Here is a 25,094-nt window from a genome sequence, read left to right as displayed (position 1 = left end):
CATTCAATAAGTTGGCTGTCTTAGTCACTGATGCTCCATCTAATTGGGCCTCCGCAGTCTGCCCTCTTTGGAACTCTGTTAGGTCTTTCATTGCACATCGACCTCGGCCTCTGAATGCAAGTGCAAAGTGTGCACTACTTGTAAACAACCTACACTGATGCCTAGTCTGCACTGAACAAGCACAGTCCACTATGACACATGCCTTACCTGTGTTGTTGACCATCAAACTCAACCATCCCGTTACTACTACTACTGCTACTACTACTACTGTTCACATTATTTTGCCTATCCCCTGTATGTATAAAGATGACCAGTGGTCTTTGAGCCATTTAATATGTGGAAATAATGTGCCACAGGTAAAATATAGAAGTGTGTTTGTTTTAGCAATTTGTGTTTGATGATTAATAAAATAAAATTTATAAAGAATTTTTTAAATTGAAGCCTGTTATGTCGGTCACAAGTGACAGATATTTAGTTTTGGGCATGCTATGTTGTGGCACTAGTTTACTCTTATTGTTATGTGTGATGCATCACAATTGTGTATGTAAATTATTGTAATTAATTGTAAAAACAATAATTAAGGTCAGTGCTGGTTTGTTATCCTTGACTAAAAGTGCATGTGATGATCAAATTGCATGTGAGGCTGTTGAATATCATTGCTAGAAACCTCTACCGAGGTTATGAGGGGATTAAGATTGTACAGTGCTTCAGTTTACTACATTTGATTGGAAAGAATTCTCACACTGTTCTCATACAAGGTTTATTATGTTGTACTTATGGAAAGGTTAATGGTGAAAAATAATGCATGTGTGGTTACTCATATGTTCATTGGTGGGAACTGTATGATTGCATTTACGTCTAAGATATTTCAAAAATATATGGAAAGGTTGTGTTCAGGGATCTACTTAAGAATCTGACTGCAAATAATATATTGTCCAAGTCAGAGTTTGGGTCCCTTAAAGGTTCTGATATAGAGAAGGCTATTTATGCATATAGTGAGAATCTACTTAATCCATTAGATAACAAATTAGAGGCTACTGACATTTTTTGTGAGCTGTCAAAAGCGAATCACAATATTCTCTTAAGTAAATTAGAATATTATTGTGCCACTGGCAGTGCTGCAAAAATGCTTCGAGTCTTACGTAACACAAGAAACAAAGGGTGTCATTGTGAAATACCTGTGGAGTATGTCCTGATTAGGAATTAATTACACGTGGTGTTCCTCAAGGTTCCATCTTTGGTCCTCTGCTTTTTCTTGTGTGCATTAAAGATGTCTTGTCTGTTACATTGCCAAATGCTAGAAATGGCTGCTGAACAAATTTTCACTGACATTAGGAAATGGTTTAAAGATAATTCACTGTCATTAAACTTTGAAAACACACAATATATGAAGTTCAGGCTTACAAGAGGTTTCCTTCCAGAATGAGTGTAACACATGAAGACGTGCAGATAGAAGAGGTTTACAATGTTAAATTTCTGATTTACAACTTGATAATAAACTGAATTAGGAAGGGCATACCACAGAAACAAGTCTGTATTTGCAATGCTAATGATGTCAGGTGTAGGAGATATAAATACAAAAAACCATACATAATTTGCATACTTTCATTCTATTACATCATATAGTATCGTATTCTGGGATAACTCATCAAACTGAGCTAAAGTTTTTAGAGTGCAAAAGCATGTAATAAGACACATTTGCTGTCTAAATTCATGTAGAATAACATCATGTAGAAACTGGTTCAAGGAACTGAGTATTGAACCATTGCTTGTCAGTATATTTATACCTTAATGAAATTTGTTGCAAATAATATGTGTTTATTTCCAGTCAATAGTTCAATACACAGTATCAATACTAGGAATAAGACCAATTTACATAAAGACGTAAAATCACTTACCTTGGTGCAAGAAGGGGTCCAATATCCAGGAACACACATTTTCAATAAACTGCCAGCAATCATTAAGTTGAGAGTTACAGATAAAGCACAATTTAAACAAAGTTTGAAAGACTTTTGGTAGGCAACTCCTAATACTCTGTAGATGAATATCTTAACATGGACTGTTAGACCAGCTGACATAAAAGTGTAAAATTTTAGTTTTGACAGAACTTGGTCACGTTATGTATTTTGTGTTTGATAAATTCATTAAAAGTGCATAACTATGTTTCATTCTACTAGTGTATTAATTCTGCTAATATTTGCAGTTCCAGTTTACTGCAATGTATTCACATATCTTGACAATCTCCTGACAAATGATCAGGGAAGTAAGTATTATATTCAAATGTTATATGTTTTTTATATTTTACTTTCTGACTTGTTCCACACCCACGAGAATCATCTCAGTTTTGGATCTATGGGACGAAAATTGAATCTAATCTAATTTAATCTGTGTAAAACATGTATTGTGCAGATGTAAAATTTTTGTAATACTTTAGGTAACTTTCAACTTGTATGTACAATCATTGAGGTACATTGTAATTTTGCCTTTGATAACACCATAAACTCTTTTGTAGACCATGATGTAAAAACGGATGTGCCCGCCTGAAACAGGTCACTACAAAGAAATGACTATTATCGCAACTGTGACAGATATTGAAGGAAAATAAAGATTTTAATAAACCATGTTGCTGATTCTATCCTTCAGTATGTTGTAACTTCGGTAGTTATGAATTATCTTGAGGAAAATGCTCTGTTGACATCTAGCATGGATTCAGGAAATATCATTCTTGCAAAGCACAACTGGCTCTTTATTCGCACAAAGTAGAGAATGCTATCGACAGGTGATCTCAAATTGTTTTGATATTTCTAGATTTTCTGAAGCCTTGGGCACTGTTTCTCACAAGCAGGTCCTCATCAAAATACGTGCCTACAAAGTACATCATCCCCTGTGAGATAAGTCACAGTTCGTAATAACTGATGAAAAATCATTGAGTAAAACAGAAGTGATATCTGGTGTTCCTCAAGGGATTGTTATAGGCCCTCTGCTGCTGCTAATCTAGATGTTCCGTCTAGACCTCACGATCCATTGAGAGATGAGCAGGCAAGCCGCCTATGAAATCCTGCTGTGAGTGCTAGAATCTTGCTGGTGCAGCAAATTGTAAGACCCCAATCTGCCACACTAGGGGGCCAAATTTCCACATGTTGAGGCACAACAGCTACACTGTTGTGGTCACCTATGTAACTGCTGGAGGCAGGGACCTGTCACAATACAGTTTTTGCAGAGTGACTATAAATGCTCTTCCCCCAGCCTCTAGTGCAGCACCTCATCTTTGACCATTGCCGATGCTGTGTCATTCTCTACGCCAGCTGTTGGTCCCATGTGGGCCTAATAGCTTCAACTACATCTAGCCGCATCATTAGCCAGCCACTAGTCTACAGGCTGCTTCTAGACCGGACAGTTCTGGGTCTTGAGCTAGTGCCACCAAGAGAAGACCTCCACCCCCTCTAGGGTGTCTCCATCCAGCTCTGTGGGCACCTCCAAGAGATCCCCATCCAGTGTACACTGCCGCCTGCCGGATGTCTGACACTGGCCTGACATCTGCAAGACTGCACCAGATGGTTGTATCCTGTCAAGACAGCACTCCTGCATGGAATTATCGCACTGCCATAAGCTGAGCACACTGCTGTGTGTGTCACGTCACAGCTGCCTGGGGTGTACACACACACTGCCCAGATGCAATTGTCAACCTCTGTACAGATGACTTGCAGAATAAACAATTTTAGTACTAATTGACCTCTTCTGATTCCTCATTCACAGTGGTACTTGTAGAATTTAACACTCCATCCTGCACACGCCATCCTGGGGCAGCAACGAACATCCTGGCATTTAATGGCATCCTGGCATTTAATGGCGTCATCACCACCGACTCAATTACATGTACGAGGGCTGTTCAAAAAGTATCCAACTTTTAGTTATAAAATCAATCTTTATTCTATTGTTTGACACTAGTCACCTTCAAAGTAGTCCAACTTCTACACACACCTCCCAGAACTGCTGCCACTGTTGGAAGCATCACTGGAAAGCGTCCTTTGCTATGGTGCGCAGCTGCTCCATCGAATTCTGCATAATATCTTCCCCGTTCTGAACTCTGGTCCCTTTCAGAGTCTTTTTTTCAAGCTATGGAAAAGTGAGAAGTCACTCACAGCTAGGTGAGGGTAATAAGGAGGCTATCATACTGCAACTGTGTTGTGTTTGGCCAAAAAATTCTGAATTAATGGAGATCAATGAGCAGGTGCATTATCATTGTGAAGGTGCCCACTGCCCCAAAGTCCAGCTGTTTGTGCTTCATGAAGTCAACACAGAACCTCTTGGTAGTACTCCTTATTGACACGAGAACATTCTGGGACATATTCGTGATCATGCCATTGGAATCAAAAAGACGCTCAGCATGACTTTCACATTGCTGCAGACCTGCCTCACTTTGTTGGGTGTTGATGGATGCTTCCATTACAGTGACTGGAATTTTCTTTCTGGGTCCTACCCATAAACCTAGGACTCATCACCAGTGATCACCATGGTAAGAAAGTTGGGATCACCGTTCACAGTATCCAGCATGTCGTATGTGATCTCCAAAACGTAGTTGCTTCTGCTCAGTTGTTAACAACTTTGGCACAAATTTTGCTGAGATCAACATATTCCATCAAAATGGTACTAATAGATCCAATATTGATTTTAACATCATCCGCAAGTTCTCTGGACATGATTCATCTATCCTGCATTACCTGGGTCTTTACGTGGTTAATAACCACCTCATTTGCAGATGTTCAGAGCCTACTCAAATGTGTTTCACTCGTCACTGATGAGTAGCTATCTTTGAAGCTGTTGTACCACTCCTTTATCTGTGTGGTACCCATTGGTTCATCCCCAAACACTTGTCGAATCTTGCAGATTGTTTCAACTAGAGAATTGCCAAGCTTAAAACAAAATTTGATCCAATAATGTTGTTCCATCCATGACTGTAACACTCTTTTGATATAAAGTTTATAAAACAAAATAGTGAGAAATAAGAATAGCAGTGAATAGAAACATTTCAGCAGAACACTGGGAAGCATGTTAATATGGCTGGCTGCAAAATTCAAACAACCACGGCTCTGCTTGTGCTGCAGCAGGGTGAGGAAGCCAACAGGGAGGCCAGCAGAGGGTGACTCCAACAGTTACGCCGACACTGCACTCATCACGCACAACGTCCACAGATCGGCACTATGTTCTGCATCTGTGGTACACCTGTGCAGCCAATCAAAGTGAAGTAATCCTCCACAAAGTGAGAATTTAAGCTCTCACTGAAGAAGCAGAAAGCAGTGACACACCACAGTTACGGAAAAAAAAATCGGGCATGCTCACTACATATTCCTACAAACATAGAGAGCACGCGCATCCCAATACCATTATAGGCTTAAAAAATAAAAAATAAGGTCAGATACTTTTTGAAAAGACCTTGTATAAATAATTTAGCAGACTCTCTGAGCAGCCCTCCTAGGTTGTTTGTAGATGATGTTTTTTACCATCTGGTGAAGTAATTAGAAGATCAAAACCGATTGCAAAATGTGTTAAACAAGATACCTGTATGGTGTGAAAAGTTGTAACTGACCTGTGAGGTCGTCCAGATGAGTACTAAAAGGAATCAGTAAGTTTCATTTACCCAGTAGATTACACGAATTTTAAAGACTCAATACCTAAGGATTATAATTACAAACAACTTAAATTGGGATGGCCACATAAAAAAATGTTTTGGGAGAGGCAAACCAAAGACAGCGTTTTATTGGCAGAACACTTTGAAGTTGCAACAGATCTACTAGAGAGACAGCCTACATTATGAAACTTCCTGGCAGATTAAAACTGTGTGCCCGACCGAGACTCGAACTCGGGACCTTTGCCTCACGCGGGCAAGTGCTCTACCAACTGAGCTACCGAAGCACGACTCACGCCCGGTACTCACAGCTGTACTTCTGCCAGTACCTCGTCTCCTACTCAGCTCAGTTGGTAGAGCACTTGCCCGCGGGAGGCAAAGGTCCCGAGTTCGAGTCTCGGTCGGGCACACAGTTTTAATCTGCCAGGAAGTTTCATATCAGCGCACACTCCGCTGCAGAGTGAAAATCTCATTCTGAAGCCTACATTATGCTTTTCCATCCTCCGCTAGAGTTTGCTGTGCAGTATGGGGTCCTTACCAGATAGGATTGATGTAGGACATCAGAAACGTTCGCCGGCCAGTGTGGCCAAGCGGTTCTAGACGCTTCAGTCTGGAACCGCGCGACTGCTACGGTCGCAGGTTCGAATCCCGCCTCGGGCATGGATGTGTGTGATGTCCTTAGGTTAGTTAGGTTTAAGTAGTTCTAAGTTCTTGGGGACTGATGACCTCAGATGTTAAGTCCCATAGTGCTCAGAGCCATTTGAACCATCAGAAAAGTTCAAAGGAGGGGAGCTCGTTTTTTATTATTGTGAAATAGGGGAGAGCATATTACAGATATGATATGCAAGTTGACATGGCATTAAAACAAAGATATTTATTGTTGCGGCAAGGTATTTTCATGAAATTTCAGTCACCAATTTTCTCCTCCACTTGTGAAAATATTTTGTTGTGTCGCATGTATATAGGGAGAGATACCCATCGTAATAAAATTATAGAAATCAGAGCTTTAAGTGTTCATTCTTCTATTATGCTATTCAAGAGTGATATAGCGGAGAAATAGTCTGAAAGTGGTTCGACGAACCTCTGACAAGCACTTAAGTGTGAATTGCAAAGTATTCGTGTAGATGCAGAAATTGGTTTTCACAATTCATTCCACATTCCAGAAGGTTTTGCCTCTTCCTGAGAGTCATCATATGTAACTTCATGTGTATATATGTTTTTCACAATCCTTTTATGAAGGATCTTAAATTAGAAGCATTTTGTTTACTTCCGAGTGAGGACGTAGTAATATTTGGTAGAAGCTGTTGGATGCACTTAAAATGACTGTAACACCCTTTTGATATGAAGTTTATAAAACAAAATAGTGACAACTTATGAATAGCAGTGAATAGAAACATTTCAGCAGAACACTGGGAAGCATATTATTAAAGACCTAATATCTGTTATTGTGGTGCTGTGGCACACCTACCACAGAGTGCCAGTGGCCGAATGTCGGCTGGCTGCAAAATTCAAACAACCACAGCTCCGCTTGTGCTGCAGCAGGGTGAGGAAGCCAATAGGGAGGCCAGCAGAGGGTGACTCCGGCAGTTGCACAGACACTGCACTTGTCACGTGCAGCTAGAATCGACGTGCACAGATCGGCACTATGACTGCATCCGCGGCACACCTATGCAGCCAATCAAACTGAAGTAATCCTCCACAAAGTGAGGATTTAAGCTCTCACTGAAGAAGCAGAAAGCAGTGATACACCTGCCCGTAACTGATGATCATCACCAAAGTTGCTGCCAGCACACCTGTCTTCATCCAGTCCACTGTTCGCTGACACTCTTCTGACCGAGGTGTTGTGCTATCAGGGACTGGACCCTACCATCTAGGCAGGTCTGGACTATGACATCATTTTGGGAATTGTTGTGAGGAAATTGAACTTGACATCATTCGTACTCATAAAAGAACTTTGCTTTCTAGACGAGTGGACTATTAGCATTTCAGGACTTAAATTTTTTTTTTCCACTATATATTGTAGCAAGTGACTTCATTCTTGGCAGTAGCAAGAATAGCCTTTTATGCCATCTAAGAATTACGGAAGAAGTGTTTGTTTATTTGGTGTTTAATTTGAAACAATCTCCAAGTACATTTACATTGTTTGTTCAAATAATAATGAACAATTAATCACTTCAGTCTTGTGTTGGACATAAAATGTAGTATGAGTGTATTAGTTGTATATCCAATTTCCAGTCTTTAACTCATTCAAAATTATGAATGAAAAATCCAAGGGACTTCTTCTATCCTGTATAACTGCTATAGGAAAAAAGAAATTCTTTGAGAAGTAAGATTAGTAAACTCTCGTACAAAATCCAGAATGAATCTTTTCTCTGCAACGGTGTGTTCAGCGACTTGAACCGAGGACCTTTGTCTTTCACAGGCAAGTGCTCTCTGACTGAGCTATCCAACCACAACTCATGACTTGCCCTCACATCGTTACTTCTGCCAGGACCGCTTCTCATACCATCCAAACTACACAGTTCTGCATACCTTGAGGGACTAGCACTCATAGAAGAAAGATTGTGTGGGGAAATGGCTTAGCCACATCCTAGAAGATTTTTTACAGAACTTATTTTCTCTCTGCAACAGAGTTTGAACTGATTTGAAACTTCTTGTTGTCTAAATACTGTACGCTGGATAAGGGGTTGAGCCTGGGACCTTTGCCTTTCACAGGTAAGTGCTCTGCTGACAGCTGTCCAAGCACGATTTACAACCCACTTTCCGAGCTTCACTTCTCCCAGTACCTCTTCTCATGTGTCATGCTTGGATAGCTCAATTGGTAGAGGGCTCTCTTGCAAAACAAGTCCAGGTTGAGCGCACAGTTTTAATCTGTCAGGAAGTTTCTCCTATGAAATGTTTGTTGTTGCAGTTTCTAAAGATGAATGTGGCAGATCATCAGGTAGATGCAATGTGTATATGCCTGCTCTTTCTCGGTTGTTTTTAGAGGGCTATTGAGTGATCAGTATCCCTCGTGTAGTGTTATTAGACACTAGACACGTAGATGTAACAAACGCTTAAAAGTTTTGTGTAATCACAGTAATAGTTTCTTCAAATCAAAGTAGTTGTGCACAGTCATATAGAGTCCAACATAATATATATTGTTCGTTGTTTAAAAAATTGAAAATAGGAAATAAAAATGTTGTGCAGTGCTGCTGTTGATGTTCACACGTAGATCTGCAAAGGTTGGCACTTGGTAAAGCAGATACAGTAGAGCGTCGATTATCCGAAGTAATTGGGAGACATGGGTGTTCAGAAAACTGAGAAAACTGGTTTGTTCAGATAATTGAACTATACATGTTTATTTGCCAAAAAGAAGTACTGTACAGTAAATTTATTCATAAAAACTGGCATCTCTTTTAGTATTACAAAGTAACATACAAAGGAAACTTCAGTAGGAATATATGGTAATAATCTCGTACTTGTCCCTCATAGAAAGAATAACACGTTTACGTTTAAGCATTTTGTATCGTCAAGTTCACTTCTTCACGCAGCAGCACACAAGTGGTCGTAACAGAGAACAGAAGGTGACTGTTGGCACAGTGAGAAGCTCTTCTTGGGGGCGCGCAATCCTTCAAACTGCGCGGAGCGGCACGCCTCAACTCTAAGCTGGCGCAGCTGTTGCTGTGAACAGCTTTGATACTGCCGCTACTTCTACTGCCAGTGCCAAGCCGACAGAAGTGTGCTGATTGTTGAAACACAGCGACTGGCGGCTTGGCAGGTCAGCATCGCCTTGTGAAGGACCCATTAGAAGCAATGTTCCGCCAGCGGTGGCCCAGTGCGGCGACTACTGTGGGAAACTTGGTTTGGGAGTGAGGGGGATGATGGATGGGAGGGTGGGAGAGTAACAGGTGCGAGCGAGTACACAGTTCGGTTAAGCGGTCGTTCAGTTGACAGATGTTCGGATAATCGACGCTCTACTGTATTATGTTTACACAAAGTAATTACCAACGTCTACTGGTCAAGAACTAGGGATATGAGGTGTCGATAAGAAGTTTTTATGCTGTTTCTATATTAATTTCGTGTAAAACTGCAGGAACTGGGTCATGAGAGATTCAAGTAATTCGTTAATGTAAAACTTAATTGACCATTGTTAGGAGAAATATTCAACACACACAAAAACATTTTGAAAAATTGTAGCTGAAGGTGACCATATTGCTGAATGCATCGAAAGTGTAAAGTAAATTGAGTCTGCCAAGATCATTTAGAATATGAATTCAGAGCAGCTCTAGTGTACAAAAATGAGAAAAACGGGAATGAAAGGTAATGGTACCTTGTACGTCAAAGATAATGGTACCTCATATGTCACCATGTATGTATGTAGTGGCAGTGAATAGAAAATGGGGAGTGATCTGTGTACCAGTGTTTCCCTGTCAGTGTGGAACTAGCATCCATCTGTTAATCTCCTGTTTCTGGGCCATGGAGACATCAATCTTCTTCACCTACTGCAAATGTGTTATTGCCAAAATTGATGATATAAATTAAAGAAAAGTGGTTAGTGGGAAGGCTACAAATCAGTAACAGCCAGTAATTGAAGTTAACTCTGACTACACTGAAAAACAAGATACAGGTGTGAGCCAGTCCTGTCACAATGTTTCACCAAGTCCACTCACGATTCTGAGTGGCTTGGCAAGCTGCCACCGTGCTGTAGGAGAAGTACAATGAAATCGAAACTACTTTAGCATACTTTGGAAATTAAACAAAAATGTGTCCAGCCCCTAAAGAGAGTGAGAACTGCTTAAGTGAGATGAACCAAGAAAAGGGCAAATGTTTGCTACAAGTTCCGAAATATGATCACAAAAACTGGAACAGTAAGGCGAGCTTACCACATTATTGTTGAAGTAATCTTGGCTCTGAATCCTCACGGTGCAAACATTGTGATTGCACCTTGGCAACCAACACAGTTGCTGCAAACATCCTGTTGTGAAACACGCATATCAAATGAGACTGCTTTCACGCGAGACTGCTACCAAGGTACTGGAAGATAGTGCAGGTGTATCGAAATGGTGGCAACTTCTGCACTACTAGCCTTCATATTACAGTTTCTACCCCTGAGACCCAATTGTGTAAAGAGCTGTCTCGAAAGAAACAGCATCCCTCTCAAACCATCACACACAAACACAAAAATATAGACACAAATGATACAAAACTAACAAAGATAAAAAATATATCTAAAAACAAAGATGATGTGACTTACCAAATGAAAGCGCTGGCACGTCGATAGACACACAAACAAACACAAATATACACATAAAATTCTAGCTTTCGCAACCAACGGTTGCTTCGTCAGGAAAGAGGGAAGGAGAGGGAAAGACGAAAGGATGTGGGTTTTAAAGGAGAGGGTAAGGAGTCATTCCCATCCCGGGAGCGGAAAGACTTACCTTAGGGGGAAAAAAGGTCGGGTACACACACACACACACACACACACACACACACACACACACACAGACACACACACACACAGACACAAGCAGACATATTAAAAGGCAAAGGCAAAGCCTTTTAATATGTCTGCTTGTGTCTGTATATGTGTGGATGGATATGTGTGTGCGTGTGCATACCCGTCCTTTTTTTCACCTAAGGTGAGTCTTTCCGCTCCCGGGATGGGAATGACTCTTTACCCTCTCCTTTAAAACCCACATCCTTTCGTCTTTCCCTCTCCTTCCCTCTTTCCTGACGAAGCAACCGTTGGTTGCGAAAGCTAGAATTTTGTGTGTATATTTGTGTTTGTTTGTGTGTCTATCGACTTTTGCCAGCACTTTCGTTTGGTAAGTCACATCATCTTTGTTTTTAGATATATTTTTCCCACGTGGAATGTTTCCCTCTATTATATTCATATCATTAAAGATAAAAAATATTTACACAATCAATAATTTATGTTCTGTTCTACATCTACATAAATACTCCACAAGTTAATGTATGCTACGTGGCAAAGGGTACTGTGTGCCACTGTTAGTCATATCATATACTGTTCCACTTGCGAATAGAGCAAGGGAAAAAGACTGTCTATACACCTCCCTACAAGCCCTAATTTATCTTACATTGTCATTGTGGTCCTTATGCAAAATGTACATTGGTGGAAGCATAATCATTCTGCAGTTAGTTCCAAATGCCAATTCTCTGTAGTTTCTTAATAGAGTTCCTTGAAAAGAATGTTGCCTTCCCTCCAGGGATTCCTATTTGAGATCCCAAAGCATCCAGTAATACTTGAATGTTGTTCTAACCTACTGGTAACAAATCTAGCAGACCATCTCTGAAATGCTTCAACGTCTTCCTTTAATCCGACCTGGTGCAGATTCAAATGGCTCTAATCACTATCGGACCTAACATCTGAGGTCATCAGTACCCATGCAGATTCCAATGACTCGAACAGTATTCAAGAATGCTCACACTAGTGTCCTATACGGGGTCACCTTTACAGATGAACCACACTTTCCCAAAATTCTTCCAATAAACCAAAGTTGACCAACCACCTTCCCTGCTACATGCTCATTCCATTTTGTATTGCTTTCAACATTAGGCTAGATATTTAGACAATATGACATGTGTAAGCAGCACATTACTAATGCTGTATTCGAACATTATGGTTTCTTTCTTTTACTCATCTGCATTAACCTGCATTTTTCTACATTTAGAGCTAGCTGCCATTTGTCACATCATCTAGAAATTTTGTCTAAGTGATCTTGTATCCTCCTATAGTCACTCAACAATGATACCTTACCATACACCACAGTGTCGTCATCAACCAGCCACAAACTACCGCTCAACCTGTCCGCCAGATCATTAATGTATTGAGTTGGTGCTCAAGTTCATAGCATTTTTCCATAAGTGTAATAAACCCAAAAGATTCCCATAACAGAGGCTTTAGTCATAAATAATATGTTTTCCTTCACTATTTACAACAGTTTGCTAACGTTGAGGACTTTTCAATTCCACGACTAGAAATCACATGGTTTTGAGGCAAATAACTTGTCAAGCCGTGTTCGGAGCACATTTTCATCCAGAAAGGAAGTTCCTTGAAGACTGTTCAATAGAGAACAGAAAAGGTGAAAATCAGAGAGCACAAGATCAGGTGAATGAGGTGGCTGTGAAATCACTTCCCAACCCAACTCCTGTGTAGTGTTTTTTTGTCAGTCTAACAGAACGGAGGCAGGCATATCACAGAGTAGCATCACTTGATGCAGTCTTCCTGGTCATTGTTTGATTATATATGCAAGACATCTCAGTTGTTAACAATAACTGTCAGCAGTGATGGTTACAGCTTGCGGAAGCAGTTTGTAGCACATCACTGTTCCACCAGATGCATAACATCTTCTGTGGATGTGCACAGGTCTTTATATGGGGAGTTGCTGCTGTTTTTGGGCTCAGCCATTCGTTATTTTTCCTTATGTTACCATAAAGACACAATTTCTCATCACCAGTACTGATAGAGTATAGGGAAGGTCGGTGTTGTTGACAGATCATTTGGTGATGAGAAAGCAGAGATGCACATGTGGCCACCCACACATTTTTGTCATTTTGACTTGGAGCATGCTGCACTCATCCGTCTTATTTTTGAACATTCCCCATTGAATGCAAATGTTACATGATGATGGAGTAATCACAGTTCACCACATTTGCCAGTTCTCAAGTATACTAATGTGGATCATTGTGGATTAATGTGTTTAAAAAACTTCATCAATCTTAACTTTGCAGGTCCATTGTTTTACCCATTTTATATGCAGGATTCACCTGCCCTTTTTTCCAGTAACATGGAGAGTCACAATGTCAAAACAATTCTCCTCAAAACAAGAAACCAGTGTCTTGCTGTGCTCAATCCAATGACATTATTTCTATACATGGTGTAAATGTTTCTGGCTACCTGCATTTCTGTCACCCCTCTGTTGAACTCAAACAGAAAAATATGTCGGAAATCTTCAGATTTCTCCTATTGGCACTCAATTTTCTAGCGTCCACAGCTCCAGTCACCATCTCCAAATGACAAAATGACAATCATAAACTCAAATAGCAACAGGGAACTAAAAAATAAAAAATAAAAATTGATAAATAAACCCATAGCAACCGGAATACCAACTTGCAAAACAAAAACACTTCAAACTTCTGTACCAACCTAATAAACAGAAAATAACTGTGGGCCCTGTCACACTTCACTGGGGCACTCCTGACAATACCCTTGTCTTTGATGAACACTTGCAAACGAGGACGCCCTACTGGGTTCTGTTACTTAGAAGTCTTTGAGTCACCCACATGACTGGGAACATGTTCCTTAATGCTTGTAGCTTTGTTAACAGTCGGCAGTGGATCGCCGTCTCAAATGTTTTTTGGAAATATAGGAATATGGAATCTGCCTATTTCCCTTCATTCATAGTTTTCGGGATATCTGAGAAAAGGGTAGGCTGAGTTTTGCACAAGTGATGGTTTCTAAAATCATGCTGATTCATGGACACAAGCTTTTTGGTCTCAAGGAAATTTATAATATTCAAAGTGATAATATATTGAAGAATTCTCCAGTAAACAGGTGTTTATTTAAGGATATTGGTCTTAACTTTGCAGGTCCATTGTTTTACCCATTTTATATGCAGAATTCACATGCCCTTTTTTCCAGTAACTTGGGACTTTGCACTGTGCGAGACATTTGCATTAATGTGAGCTAAGTAAGGGGCTAATGCCATAGAATCCTCTTTGTAAAACTGAATTGGGAGTTTTCAACTCTCTAGTTGCTTCTCTACGTCACAGATGCCTATTGCTATATTCTCCATATGGGAGTCTGTGTAATGGTCAAACAATGAATAATTTCTTAAGTGTGAAATTTGAAACTCCTGATTTCCTTTTGCTATTTTCTACTGCCACAACAGTGTGGGGGCTCTAGCTGCTTTCTAGACAGAACAACTCTCCCACCTTCAACCTTTCACCCCTCTCTCACTTCTACTTCCTACTATCTCTTGGTTTTCTTGATTATCGGATAGTCTGGTTCATTGGGATTTGTCTTTTGTGTCCTTCTCTGGGACTATTTCCAGCTTGACACACAAAGGATTGAGATGCCGATGATGTTGTAGTTCAGTCCCTATAACCTTTTCAATTCATTCATCCAAGATAGTTTTCAGAAAAGTGTCCAAAAGTACTTCGCAAGACTGTCTTCTGTATCCCTTGCAATGAATCCATAGATGTCTCAGTCTATATTCGGTAGGTTAATGTCGCTTCCAACTAATGTTGCACAATCTTGGCATATCTGTGATCCTAACAGTAGACTTTGTTTGAATGACTTTAAAACTGACACGGTAGAATTTGGTGGTTGATAAAAACACCTATACCTGTTGTACAGGGCCAGATAACTTAACTGCCACATTCAAATTTAAACTTTATGGAGACAATGTTTTTGTCAACTGCAATGAACATCCCTGTGGCCTGTATGACCTGAAGATGGGATCAGAAACCAAGCGACAAGCGTCGTTGGTGACGACGTGATCCACAACTTGCAGATGACTGCATCATGTTCGCTTTATAGCTGCAAGCAGGATTTCCTCCACATCTTGGATGTGGATCCCTGGCAGATATATCGAATGCACATTGGCTTTCTTTTTGGCCCTGAACGCTATGTCGGTAAGGGGCTTCAGAACTGCCTAATATTGGAGCTCCAGATGACAAGGAATACCTCGATACATAGTACACTTACCAAAATTTTTAACTAATTACAAAAGTGGGACCAAGTTCTAACACATTAAATAAGATATTTACAAAATGAACTTTCTTTAAGACAAAAATCCATGAAAACCAATTTACTGGGTTTGTGAGACTAAGTAACTTGGTTTATGAGACTAAGTAATTTAGTAAAACAGTCTGTCCCAAAAGGGACCCAAACAAATGCATTGATATCGGTAGAACATTATTCACTGTTTTCCTGGAAAATTTTTGTACTTCCAGTGGAAAGTTGCTGTCAGTCGTCACTTCCACAGGGATGTTCACTCCTTCCCTGGGGACCTGAGAGGTGTCCAGTGTTATCCAGCAGTCGCCGCTCTGAACTATTGAATCCTTATCAATTTCTTCAGTCACAACAGATGACTTTCCTGTTTTTGCAAGTCTAGAGCCTGAGCATCTAGAGACCTGAAAAACTCATCACGATGTACCTGAAGGTCATCTGAAAAGAACTTTTTAACTGCTTCCAATGCTCACAATTGTTGATTAAACTATGTGGCTAATTCAAAATCAATATTAAACTTCATGCTTCCAAATTCCATACTTAATGAGTTGTGTAAATCAGTTCTCTCAGCTTCTAAAGATGCCCATCATTCCATATTTATTTCTGCATTCTGTGCTGGAATTGGGGCTAGCAACCCAACATAGCCTGCATCACGTCAGTGACAACAGCTAGCCGTGTAATGGTACTTTCCTTTTGATGACTGGTGACTACAAGTGGCAGTGTGGGTTGTGCGAATATTTCCTCACCATCAGCATGCTGCAGTATGGTGGCTCCGATGTTGTTGGCACCAGAGGTTGTCTTGGTGGCAGTGTTTGCATCGGCAGTGTAGGCTATCGATTCGTGGCTGGGCAGCATATGAGTGCCAGCCATAGCCTTGGAAAGATGCGCACTGTTAGCTGTCGAGAGACGGAGTATACATTCACACCTCAGTGTGACCCATTGACCTTCTGCAGATAGTGTTGCTGGCCTCTATAAAAGCACTGGCTTGTGTGAAGGCTGTGGGAATGAGACAGCTCACCTCGCAGGGCATTTGCTCTGCTCTGTAAATGTTACCTTGTTCCATCATGGATAGAAGGTGGCAGTAAGTAATGAAAGGTAAAGAATTTTCTCTCTAATTTTAGAAAGTTTGGTCATCACCCACCTACAGGGTGTGATTAGCAGAAAAAGAGTAGCAATTTTATCACCACCTATGGCTCAGCCAAGTGCAGCCAGCAGTGAACTGGGGTGAACTTCCCATAGGTACTATGGAAACCGTGCTGTCAGGACCACCTAGCGGATTTGACAATTATGAAATCTCATCAAACTGTGGCACAGATGCCAAGTCCGTAGTGACCAGAGAATGTATGGTATCTTGTCTGTCATCTTTCCTCTAGTGACAGTTGGTAGAACTGGCGAATGAACTGCCTATCACTGTTTCCTTATCATCCAGAAAGTCACATTCAACTCATAATCTCCTGTCTCCAGACTGGGGAGAGGATCTTCTTCGTCTGCTGCAAGCTTTTCATTGCTGAAGTCGATGATATAAACTAATGAAATGGTGACAGTGGAAAAGCAGCATATCAATAATTGCCAGTAATTGCAATTAACTCAGATTTTATTGAAAAATAAGACAGAGATGTGAGGTGGTCCTATTTTATCAGGTACACTCACAATTATGAGTGACTTTTCAAGCTGCCACCATACTGTAGGACAAGTAATGAAATTAAAAATACGAGAATGAATCCTATATAAAAAGAATTATTTTTGTAAATGTATCTAAGTTTCAGAAAAATTTGTACACATGAACTTATGTTTCTGTATAGTCTCCTGAATGTGAAATGCATTTTTCCCAGTTGGTAGGCTGTTTCTTGATCTCGTTGTCCTAAAACTAACATGGCTGTGACAGCACCCAGTTGCACACGAATATTTCTAGTGCCAATGTTGTCAAATCTGTATCCTCTGACTGCTTCCTTTAGAGGTCCAGACAAATGAAAATCACTGGGCGATAAGTCTGGACTGTAGGGAGGGTGTTCTAGTTTGGTCCACAACAGGTCTTGAAATTTTTATTGACTTCAGGCAGCTGTATCGGGTCAACTGTTATCGTAAAACACAATCACATCCCAGATTGGAAATGCACACCTATTCTGACAGTACACACATTTTGTTTGGTCCAAAAGTTAGCAGTAGTATGCAGCATTCACAGTATGACATATGTGGAGATAATTAACGAGAAGAACTCCTTTAAAAATAAGCTTCTATGCAGGGATACGGTTTGTGGCTTCAACAGCTGCAGATTTGCCTGTTCTGTGCCATTCCGCACTTGACTGTAGTAGTTTACTGACATTAGTTCACTATGTTTGTTAATTTTCAAGTTGATTGCTGTAAAAGATTGAGCATTCTTTTTCCTTGCTCTTTATAATCGTTTGGTGAAAAATGACACACACTGAAATATGAGAACTGCTTTCATAGTGTTGTGTTGTGCGGGAACAGCTAAATTACCTACTGCTATTAACTTAGAATCGCTCAGTTCCATGGTTACCACAGTGGTACTGGTGCAGCAACCATAATAGATCCTCAGAACAGAAAAAAGTCTTGGTTGCACAAGATAGGCTTATTTAATCCTCACATATGATGTGATTTGCCTGTTATAGGCATCATCAGACAATCTGGAGAAATTACAAACTGGTGTAAGTATAAATGGCTCTTAAAGGCAATAATAAATGAAGAAATTAAAAATAACAAGAGGAAGACATACACTGATTGTACTGTGGAGCACAGGGCCACATTTGTGTTTCAGGGGAAGGTGAAGGGTATAAAATTTCAACTCATAAAAGATTGCACTATAACTGAGCTTACTGATAAAAACTTCTGTTATCTGTAACCAAGGCATCAAACATCATTAAGAGTCCCATAGAACTGGTCGGTAACAGCCTGATAGCCACTGTCGATGCTTTATTTCATCACCTAGAAGCAGCACGAAAAAAGGTAATGACAGCAGTCAAAAGAATGCTACTAAAGCATGCTAGGGGTAACTAACTTAAGCTAATAGGCATATTCAGTGACCAGAAAAAACTCACGAGTACAAAATACACCCATATAATGGCTAGGGTAATACACCTTCAGAAAATGCCTGCGCACTAAAAAAAGAAAAAAGCTAAAACTTTTTTTAGTAAAAATATGAAGCACTGAAGCCAGAAGAAAAGTTAAACTGGCAAACTGTAACATTGATAATTTACCCGTGAAGAAACAGCCCCCTGAACAGAAATATGGTCTGTTTGCAATACTGTGAGCACGCACTGTCATGCTGGCAACCAGACTGCCAAGCAAGCGTCAGGCCTCCCCAGAACCAATGTGAGAAAAGACTCACAAGGTGGAGTGTTAACACTTAACTAACTGATGGCTAAGGCTTAAATAAAATAATAAGTAACTTTTTCACCTGACCTTTTTTTGTCAGTAGATGGTCACTAAACTTAACAGGTGAAAAAATTTTCCACGTTTGCCCAGACCTGAAATCTTCTGGCCATCAACCCCCAGATTCAGAAGACCTTAAAATCCCTCGTGCGGCCAACAAAGGCTAAAAACTGAACTTATTGGAGTAGTTTGAAATATCTTCAAATTTCTGAATGTAATAAATGAACAAGTCCATTCTAAACATGAAACACTTTTTGATGTTATGGTGTTTATCTTTGAATGATAATTGCAACCCATATTACTTATTATTTTATCGAAGCCTTAGCCATCAGTTAGTTAACTTTTAGCACTCCACCTTGAGTTTTTTCTCACTGTGGCTCCATGTGGCCCTGACACTTGCTTGGCACTCTGGTTGCCGGCATGACAGTGCGTGCTCATAGTATTGTAAACAGACCGTATTTCTGTTCAGGGGGTTGTGTCTTCATGGTTAAATTGTCATTGTTACAGTTTTCCTGTTTTACTTTGCTTCAGTCTTCGTCACTTAATATTTTTACTAAAAAAATTGTAGCTGTTGTTGTTTTTTATTGTTTTTATTCTTATTAGTGCCCAGGAATTTGCCGAAGGTGTATTAGTTTAGCCATTATATGGGAGTATTTTGTACTTGTGAGTTTTTCTGTGCACTGAATATGCAGTTCCTTCTGTTAAATGTTAACACTGAACAGGATATAAAATCTGTTAAATCTGAGCTCAAGAGGGTAATCAATAAGCCAAAAATTGATTATTTTAGGACACTCCTCAGAGACATTCACTGGACTGATGTTTACAGTGCTCATGGCATGAATGAAAAATATAACACTTTTGCTAATAAAGTGCTTACCTTATTCGAACACTGTTTTCGCCAAAAACTTACCAAGGTTAGAGCAAAGTCTACAAAGAAGCCATGGATTATTCAAGGAATATGGGTATCTTGTAAAACAAAAAGAAAATTGTATCTGTCAATCTGAAACAGTTCCAATGTTGATGCTATAGCACATTACAAGAAATACTGCAAAATATTAAAGACTGTAATACGGACATCAAAGCAAATATATTACAAGGGAAAGATAGTCATATCAGATAACAAAATAAAGACAATATGGGATATAGTGAAGGAGGAGACCAGTAGAACCAGACATGAAGAGGGACAACTAGCATTAAGAGTAAATGGTACATTGGCGACAGATGTGTATAGTGTTGCAGAACTTTTTAACAAACATTTCATAACTGTTACTGAAAAGATGGAGTTGTCAGGCTCTGTAGATGCGGACACGGAATTCCTCAGACCAGACATTTCAAGTAACCTCCATAATATGAATTTGACACTCGCTACCCCAGCAGAAATAATGTCCATCATAAAATCTTTAAAATCAAAAACATCTAGTGGGTATGATGAAATATCAACAAAGCTAATTGAAGAATGTGATTATGAGTTAAGTAACATATTAAACTATCTGTGTAACCAGTCATTTATCAGCAGAATATTTCCTGAATGGTTAAAATATGCTGAAGTTAAGCCACTGTTTAAGAAGGGAGATAAAGAAATAGCATCAAATTTCCGTCCAATTTCACTTTTGCCAGAATTCTCAAAAAGTTTAGAAAAAGTAATGTGCAGTCGGCTTTATAACCATCTTATCTCAAATAACATACTGTCGAAGTCACAGTTCGAATTTCTAAAGGGTTCTGATATTGAGAAGGCTAACTACACTTACAGTGAAAATGTGCTTAATTCATTAGATAAAAAATTGCAGGCAACTGGTATATTTTGTGATATGTCAAAGGCATTTGACTGTGTAAATTACAATATCCTTTTAAGTAAATTACAATATTATAGTGTAACAGGAAATGCTGCAAAATGGTTCAAATCTTATATATCTGGCAGGAAACAAAGGGTGTTATTAGGAAAGAGACATGTATCGAGCTATCAGGCATCATCCAACTGGGAACTAATTACATGTGGGGTCCCACAAGGTTCCATTTTAGGGTTCTTACTTATCTTGTGTATATCAATGACCTTTCATCAGTAACATTACCAGATGCCAAGTTCGTTTTGCTTGCCGATGATACAAACATTGCAATAAATAGCAAATCAAGTGTAGTCTTAGAAAGATCAGCTAATAAAATATTTGTGGACAGTAATCGCTGGTTCCTAGCCAATTCCTTGTCACTAAACTTAGAAAAAACACACTACATATAATTCAGAACTTGTAAGGGGTGTCCCACAAGTATATGCCTAACATATGATGACAAGCAGATAGAAGAAGTGGACAGTGTTAAATTCTTGGGATTACAGCTTGATAATAAATTCAACCGGGAAAAACACACCACAGAACTGCTGAAGTGTCTTAACAAATCTCTATTTGCAATGCGAATTGTGTCAGACATAGGGGATATAAAAATGAAAAAGCTGGGATACTATGCTTACTTTCATTCCATAATGTCATATGGGATTATTTTTTGGGGTAATTCATCAAGCCAAGCTAAAGTTTTCTGGGCACAAAAACGTGCAGTAAGAGTTTAATGTGGTGTGAACTCAAGAACATCCTGCAGAAGCCTGTTTAGGGAACTAGGGATACTAACTACTGCTTCCCAATGTATTTACTCTTTAATGAAATGTCATTAAAAATATATCACTTTTTCAAACTAACAGCTCAATTCATGGAATAAATACTAGAAATAAGAATAATCTTCACAAGGATTTAAAGTCACTTAGTCTTGTACGAAAAGGTGTGCATTATTCAGGAACATACATTTTCAATAACTTGCCAGCAGCCATAAAAAGCTTAACAACCAATGAAATTCAGTTTAAGAGAAGCCTAAATAAGTATTATAGTAGTTGTATTACATGTTTATTGCCTTATAAATAAATAAAAAAGACTTTTTTTATTTTAAATTCAGTGAATTAGTATTTGTGAAATGATTCTTTCGTATAGTGTTCCTTAAAAAATGACGATCATTCCACTTGGGACCTGTGGAATGGTACATTAGCTTATTTGTTTGAGTTGTAAATATGTGTCATGTATTGTTGTTTTTCTGACATGTTCTACATCCTGGAGGACCTCCTCACTACGGATCAATTGGAATGAAAGTAAATCTAATCTAGTCTCTAATCTAATCAAGTTAATTCCACAAAAATAGTCACAGAAATAATATAAACAACAGTATGCAATAATGGTCTGTATTTTAAACTGTTAACATCTGAATTTCTAAACTGGTGAACAAGTTTGTTATTTACTCTCCCTGAAGGTGACTTTGTGTATTTACATTATACATGGCTAAATGTGTTGTTTCTAAATGTAACAGTAAATGGTTTTAGGTTGTTCACAGGTTGACTTTGACAGAACTAAACATATGTCTGATGAATCCATTCAGCGGAGACGTGCAGAGAGGGAGAGACTGATTACAGAGCGACTTATTGAAAGGGAGAGGATACTTTCACAACATAGACAACAAGCAAATAACTTGGAGAGGTAATAATTTAATTCTATTCACTCATTTTTAATCCCCTTGCTTTCTTTTTTACTTTTCAAACTTCTAGTTTTCAAAAGAAAATTGATGCTAAATGGTTGAGTGAGATAATGCTGGGGAGACAGGGAAATATTGTAGAAGATAATAAGAACTGCTGTAGTCACCTGATGTGAGGACCATAATGACACATCATGCAGAAAGAACAAAACTGAAAATAACTGTGTGCTCCTTCCAGCAAGGCCTGTATGAGGATTGTGGTACTATAATGGAGACCACACACACTGTTTCAAAGTGGAGTGAATGTGCTTAGTGGGTCAGCATAATTGAATAATTGACAGCTTGTGATTAGAAAAGTTAAGTGTGGAGGCAGAAGGCTAGAGAGTTAGTGTGAAGTCTAGAGAACAGGCAATGTAGAATATTTGGAAAGAAATGGAAGGCTCCTTTCTATAATGTTTTGGTTAACCAGTGTCAGAGGAAGCCATCCTGGTGATTATAACAATGCTATTCTCCACGTTCTGAATTGTTATGCGACATGTGCAATAACTGGGATTCGTGTTTATCTACCTTTAGTAACTTTTTGTCTGTATGTTGCATTGCATGCAGTGACTGATGATTCCATAGTTAGTTTGACAGTTAATATTTTTTGCCATCTCACCACCAAAAAGTAAAGTTCCACATTCTGTTACTGACAGCTTGGGATTACCAGGTGCAATGGAGTATCTGAGACCAGTCTTTAAAAATAACTTCAGTAAAATGGAAATTACACTCACATCTCCCAAAGAAGTAGCATCCATCATAAAATCCTTAAAATCTATAAGAATTCCAGTGGGTATGAAAACATATCAACAAAGTTAATCAAAGAGTGCTCATGCGAGTTAAGTTCTATCTTAAGTTATTTGTGTAATCAATCTCTTATCAGTGGAACATTTCCAGACTGGCTAAAATATGCTGAAGTTAAGACTCTTTACAAGAAGGGGGATAAAGAGATACTATCAAACTATCGACCAATTTCACTTTTGCCGGCTTTCTCAAAAGTATTTGAAAAGGTTGTCTTCAAGTGTCTCCTTAAGCATCTGACTGCAAATGATATATTGTCCAAGTCACAGTTTGGATTTCTGAAGGGTTCTGATAAAGAGAAAGGTATTTACACTTACAGTGAGAATGTACTTAATTCATTAGATAATAAATTACAGGCTACTGGCATTTTCTGTGACCTGTCCAAAGCCTTTGACTGTGTGAACCACAGCATTCTCCTAAGTAAATTAGAGTATTATGGTGTCACCGGCAATGCTGCGAAATGATTTGAGTCTTATCTATCTAACAGGAAACAAAGGGTGTCGTTGCAAAATAACTGTGCAGTAAGCAGTCAGTCTTCATCTGACTGGAACTTAATTACGTGTGATGTTCCTGAAAGTTCCATTTTGGGTCCATTGCTTTTTCTTGTGTATATTAATGACCTCTCATCTATTACATTGCCAGATGCTAAGTTTGTTTTGTTTGCAGATGATACAAACATTGCAATAAGTAGCAAGTCAAGTATAGATTTAGAAATAGCTGCTAATGAAATTTTCACTGACATGAATAAGTGGTTTAAAGCTAATTCTTTGTCATTAAACTTTGAGAAGACTCACTATATGCAGTTCAGAACCTGTAAGAGATTTCCTTCCAGCATGAGTATAACGTAAGACGACATGCGGTTCGAAGAGGTTGACAGTGTTAAATTCTTGGGATCACAACTCGATAATAAATTCAGTTGGGAAGGGCATACCACAGAATTGCTTAAGCACCTAAACAAGTCTATATTTGCCATGAGAATGATGTCAGATGTAGGAGATATAAATATAAAAAAACTTGCATACTTTGCTTACTTTCATTCTATTATGGCATATGGGATCATATTCTGGGGCAACTCGTCAAACCGAGCAAAAGTTTTTAGGGTGCAAAAGCATGTGATAAGAATCATTTGTGGTGTAAATTCAAGAACATCTTGTAGAAACCTGTTCAAGGAACTTTGTATTCTAATCATTGCTTCTCAGTATATTTACTCCTTAAATTTGTTGCAACTAATACATCTCTATTTCCAACCAATAGCTCAGTACACAGTACCAATACTAGTAATAAGAAGAATCTACGTAAAGGCCTAAAATCACTTACCTTGGTCCAAAGAGGGGTCCAATATTCAGGAACACACATTTTTAATAAACTGCCAACAACCATTAAAAACTTGGTTTCAGATAAAGCACGGTTTAAACAGAGTTTGAAAGACTTTTTGATAGGCAATTCCTTGTACACCATAGATGAATGTCTTAATAGAAACTGTTAAGTCAGCTTAAGTAAAAATATCTGTTAGATTTCAGTTTTGACAACACTTGGTCACAACAGTCAAGATTAGGTATTTTGCGTATGATAAATTTATTAATAGTGGATAACAGTGTGTATTAACTTATTTTCGACTATCTCCTGACAAATGATCAGAGTAGTAAGTATTGTATTCAAATGTTTTATGTCATACTTTCTGACATGATCCACACCCACGACAATCATATCATTTTTTGGGTCTGTGGAATGAAAACTGAATCTAATCTAATATAATAACAGAATTGCTCAGCCTTGATTAATATGAACATAACAACACCAAGGATAGTTGTGATCTGGGTAGTGATGTGGTTCGTGATGTAATCACTGCTGCACAACTACACCATGGGACTGGGTCCCAGGGAGAGTGCTGATGGCTTCTGGGTGGTATAGCGGAGTGACGCAGCATGGTGCGGAGTCAGCTGTGCTCCAACATACGGGGTGCTGTAGGCAAGCAGCACGAGTGGCCTGGAGCAAAGTTGT

General features: G+C 39.1%; 1 protein-coding gene across 4 annotated transcripts in view; it reads left to right on the top strand.

Moving 5' to 3' along the window:
* The window catches only part of LOC126198661 (A-kinase anchor protein 17A-like), a 133,588-nt gene that overhangs the window by 43,290 nt on the left and 65,204 nt on the right, over positions 1 to 25,094 (top strand). For 3 of the 4 annotated variants that reach the window (XM_049935138.1, XM_049935136.1, XM_049935139.1), the window contains exon 2: positions 22,116 to 22,258. In XM_049935138.1, the coding sequence (XP_049791095.1) occupies positions 22,116 to 22,258 (143 nt within the window). Of the gene's footprint in view, positions 1 to 22,104; positions 22,259 to 25,094 lie in introns of all 4 variants that reach the window. The other variant, XM_049935140.1, reaches the window with a different exon arrangement.

This window comes from Schistocerca nitens, chromosome 8 (genome assembly GCF_023898315.1).
Source record: "Schistocerca nitens isolate TAMUIC-IGC-003100 chromosome 8, iqSchNite1.1, whole genome shotgun sequence".
Classification (NCBI taxonomy): domain Eukaryota; kingdom Metazoa; phylum Arthropoda; class Insecta; order Orthoptera; family Acrididae; genus Schistocerca; species Schistocerca nitens.
This window is presented reverse-complemented; position numbering and strand designations above follow the sequence as displayed.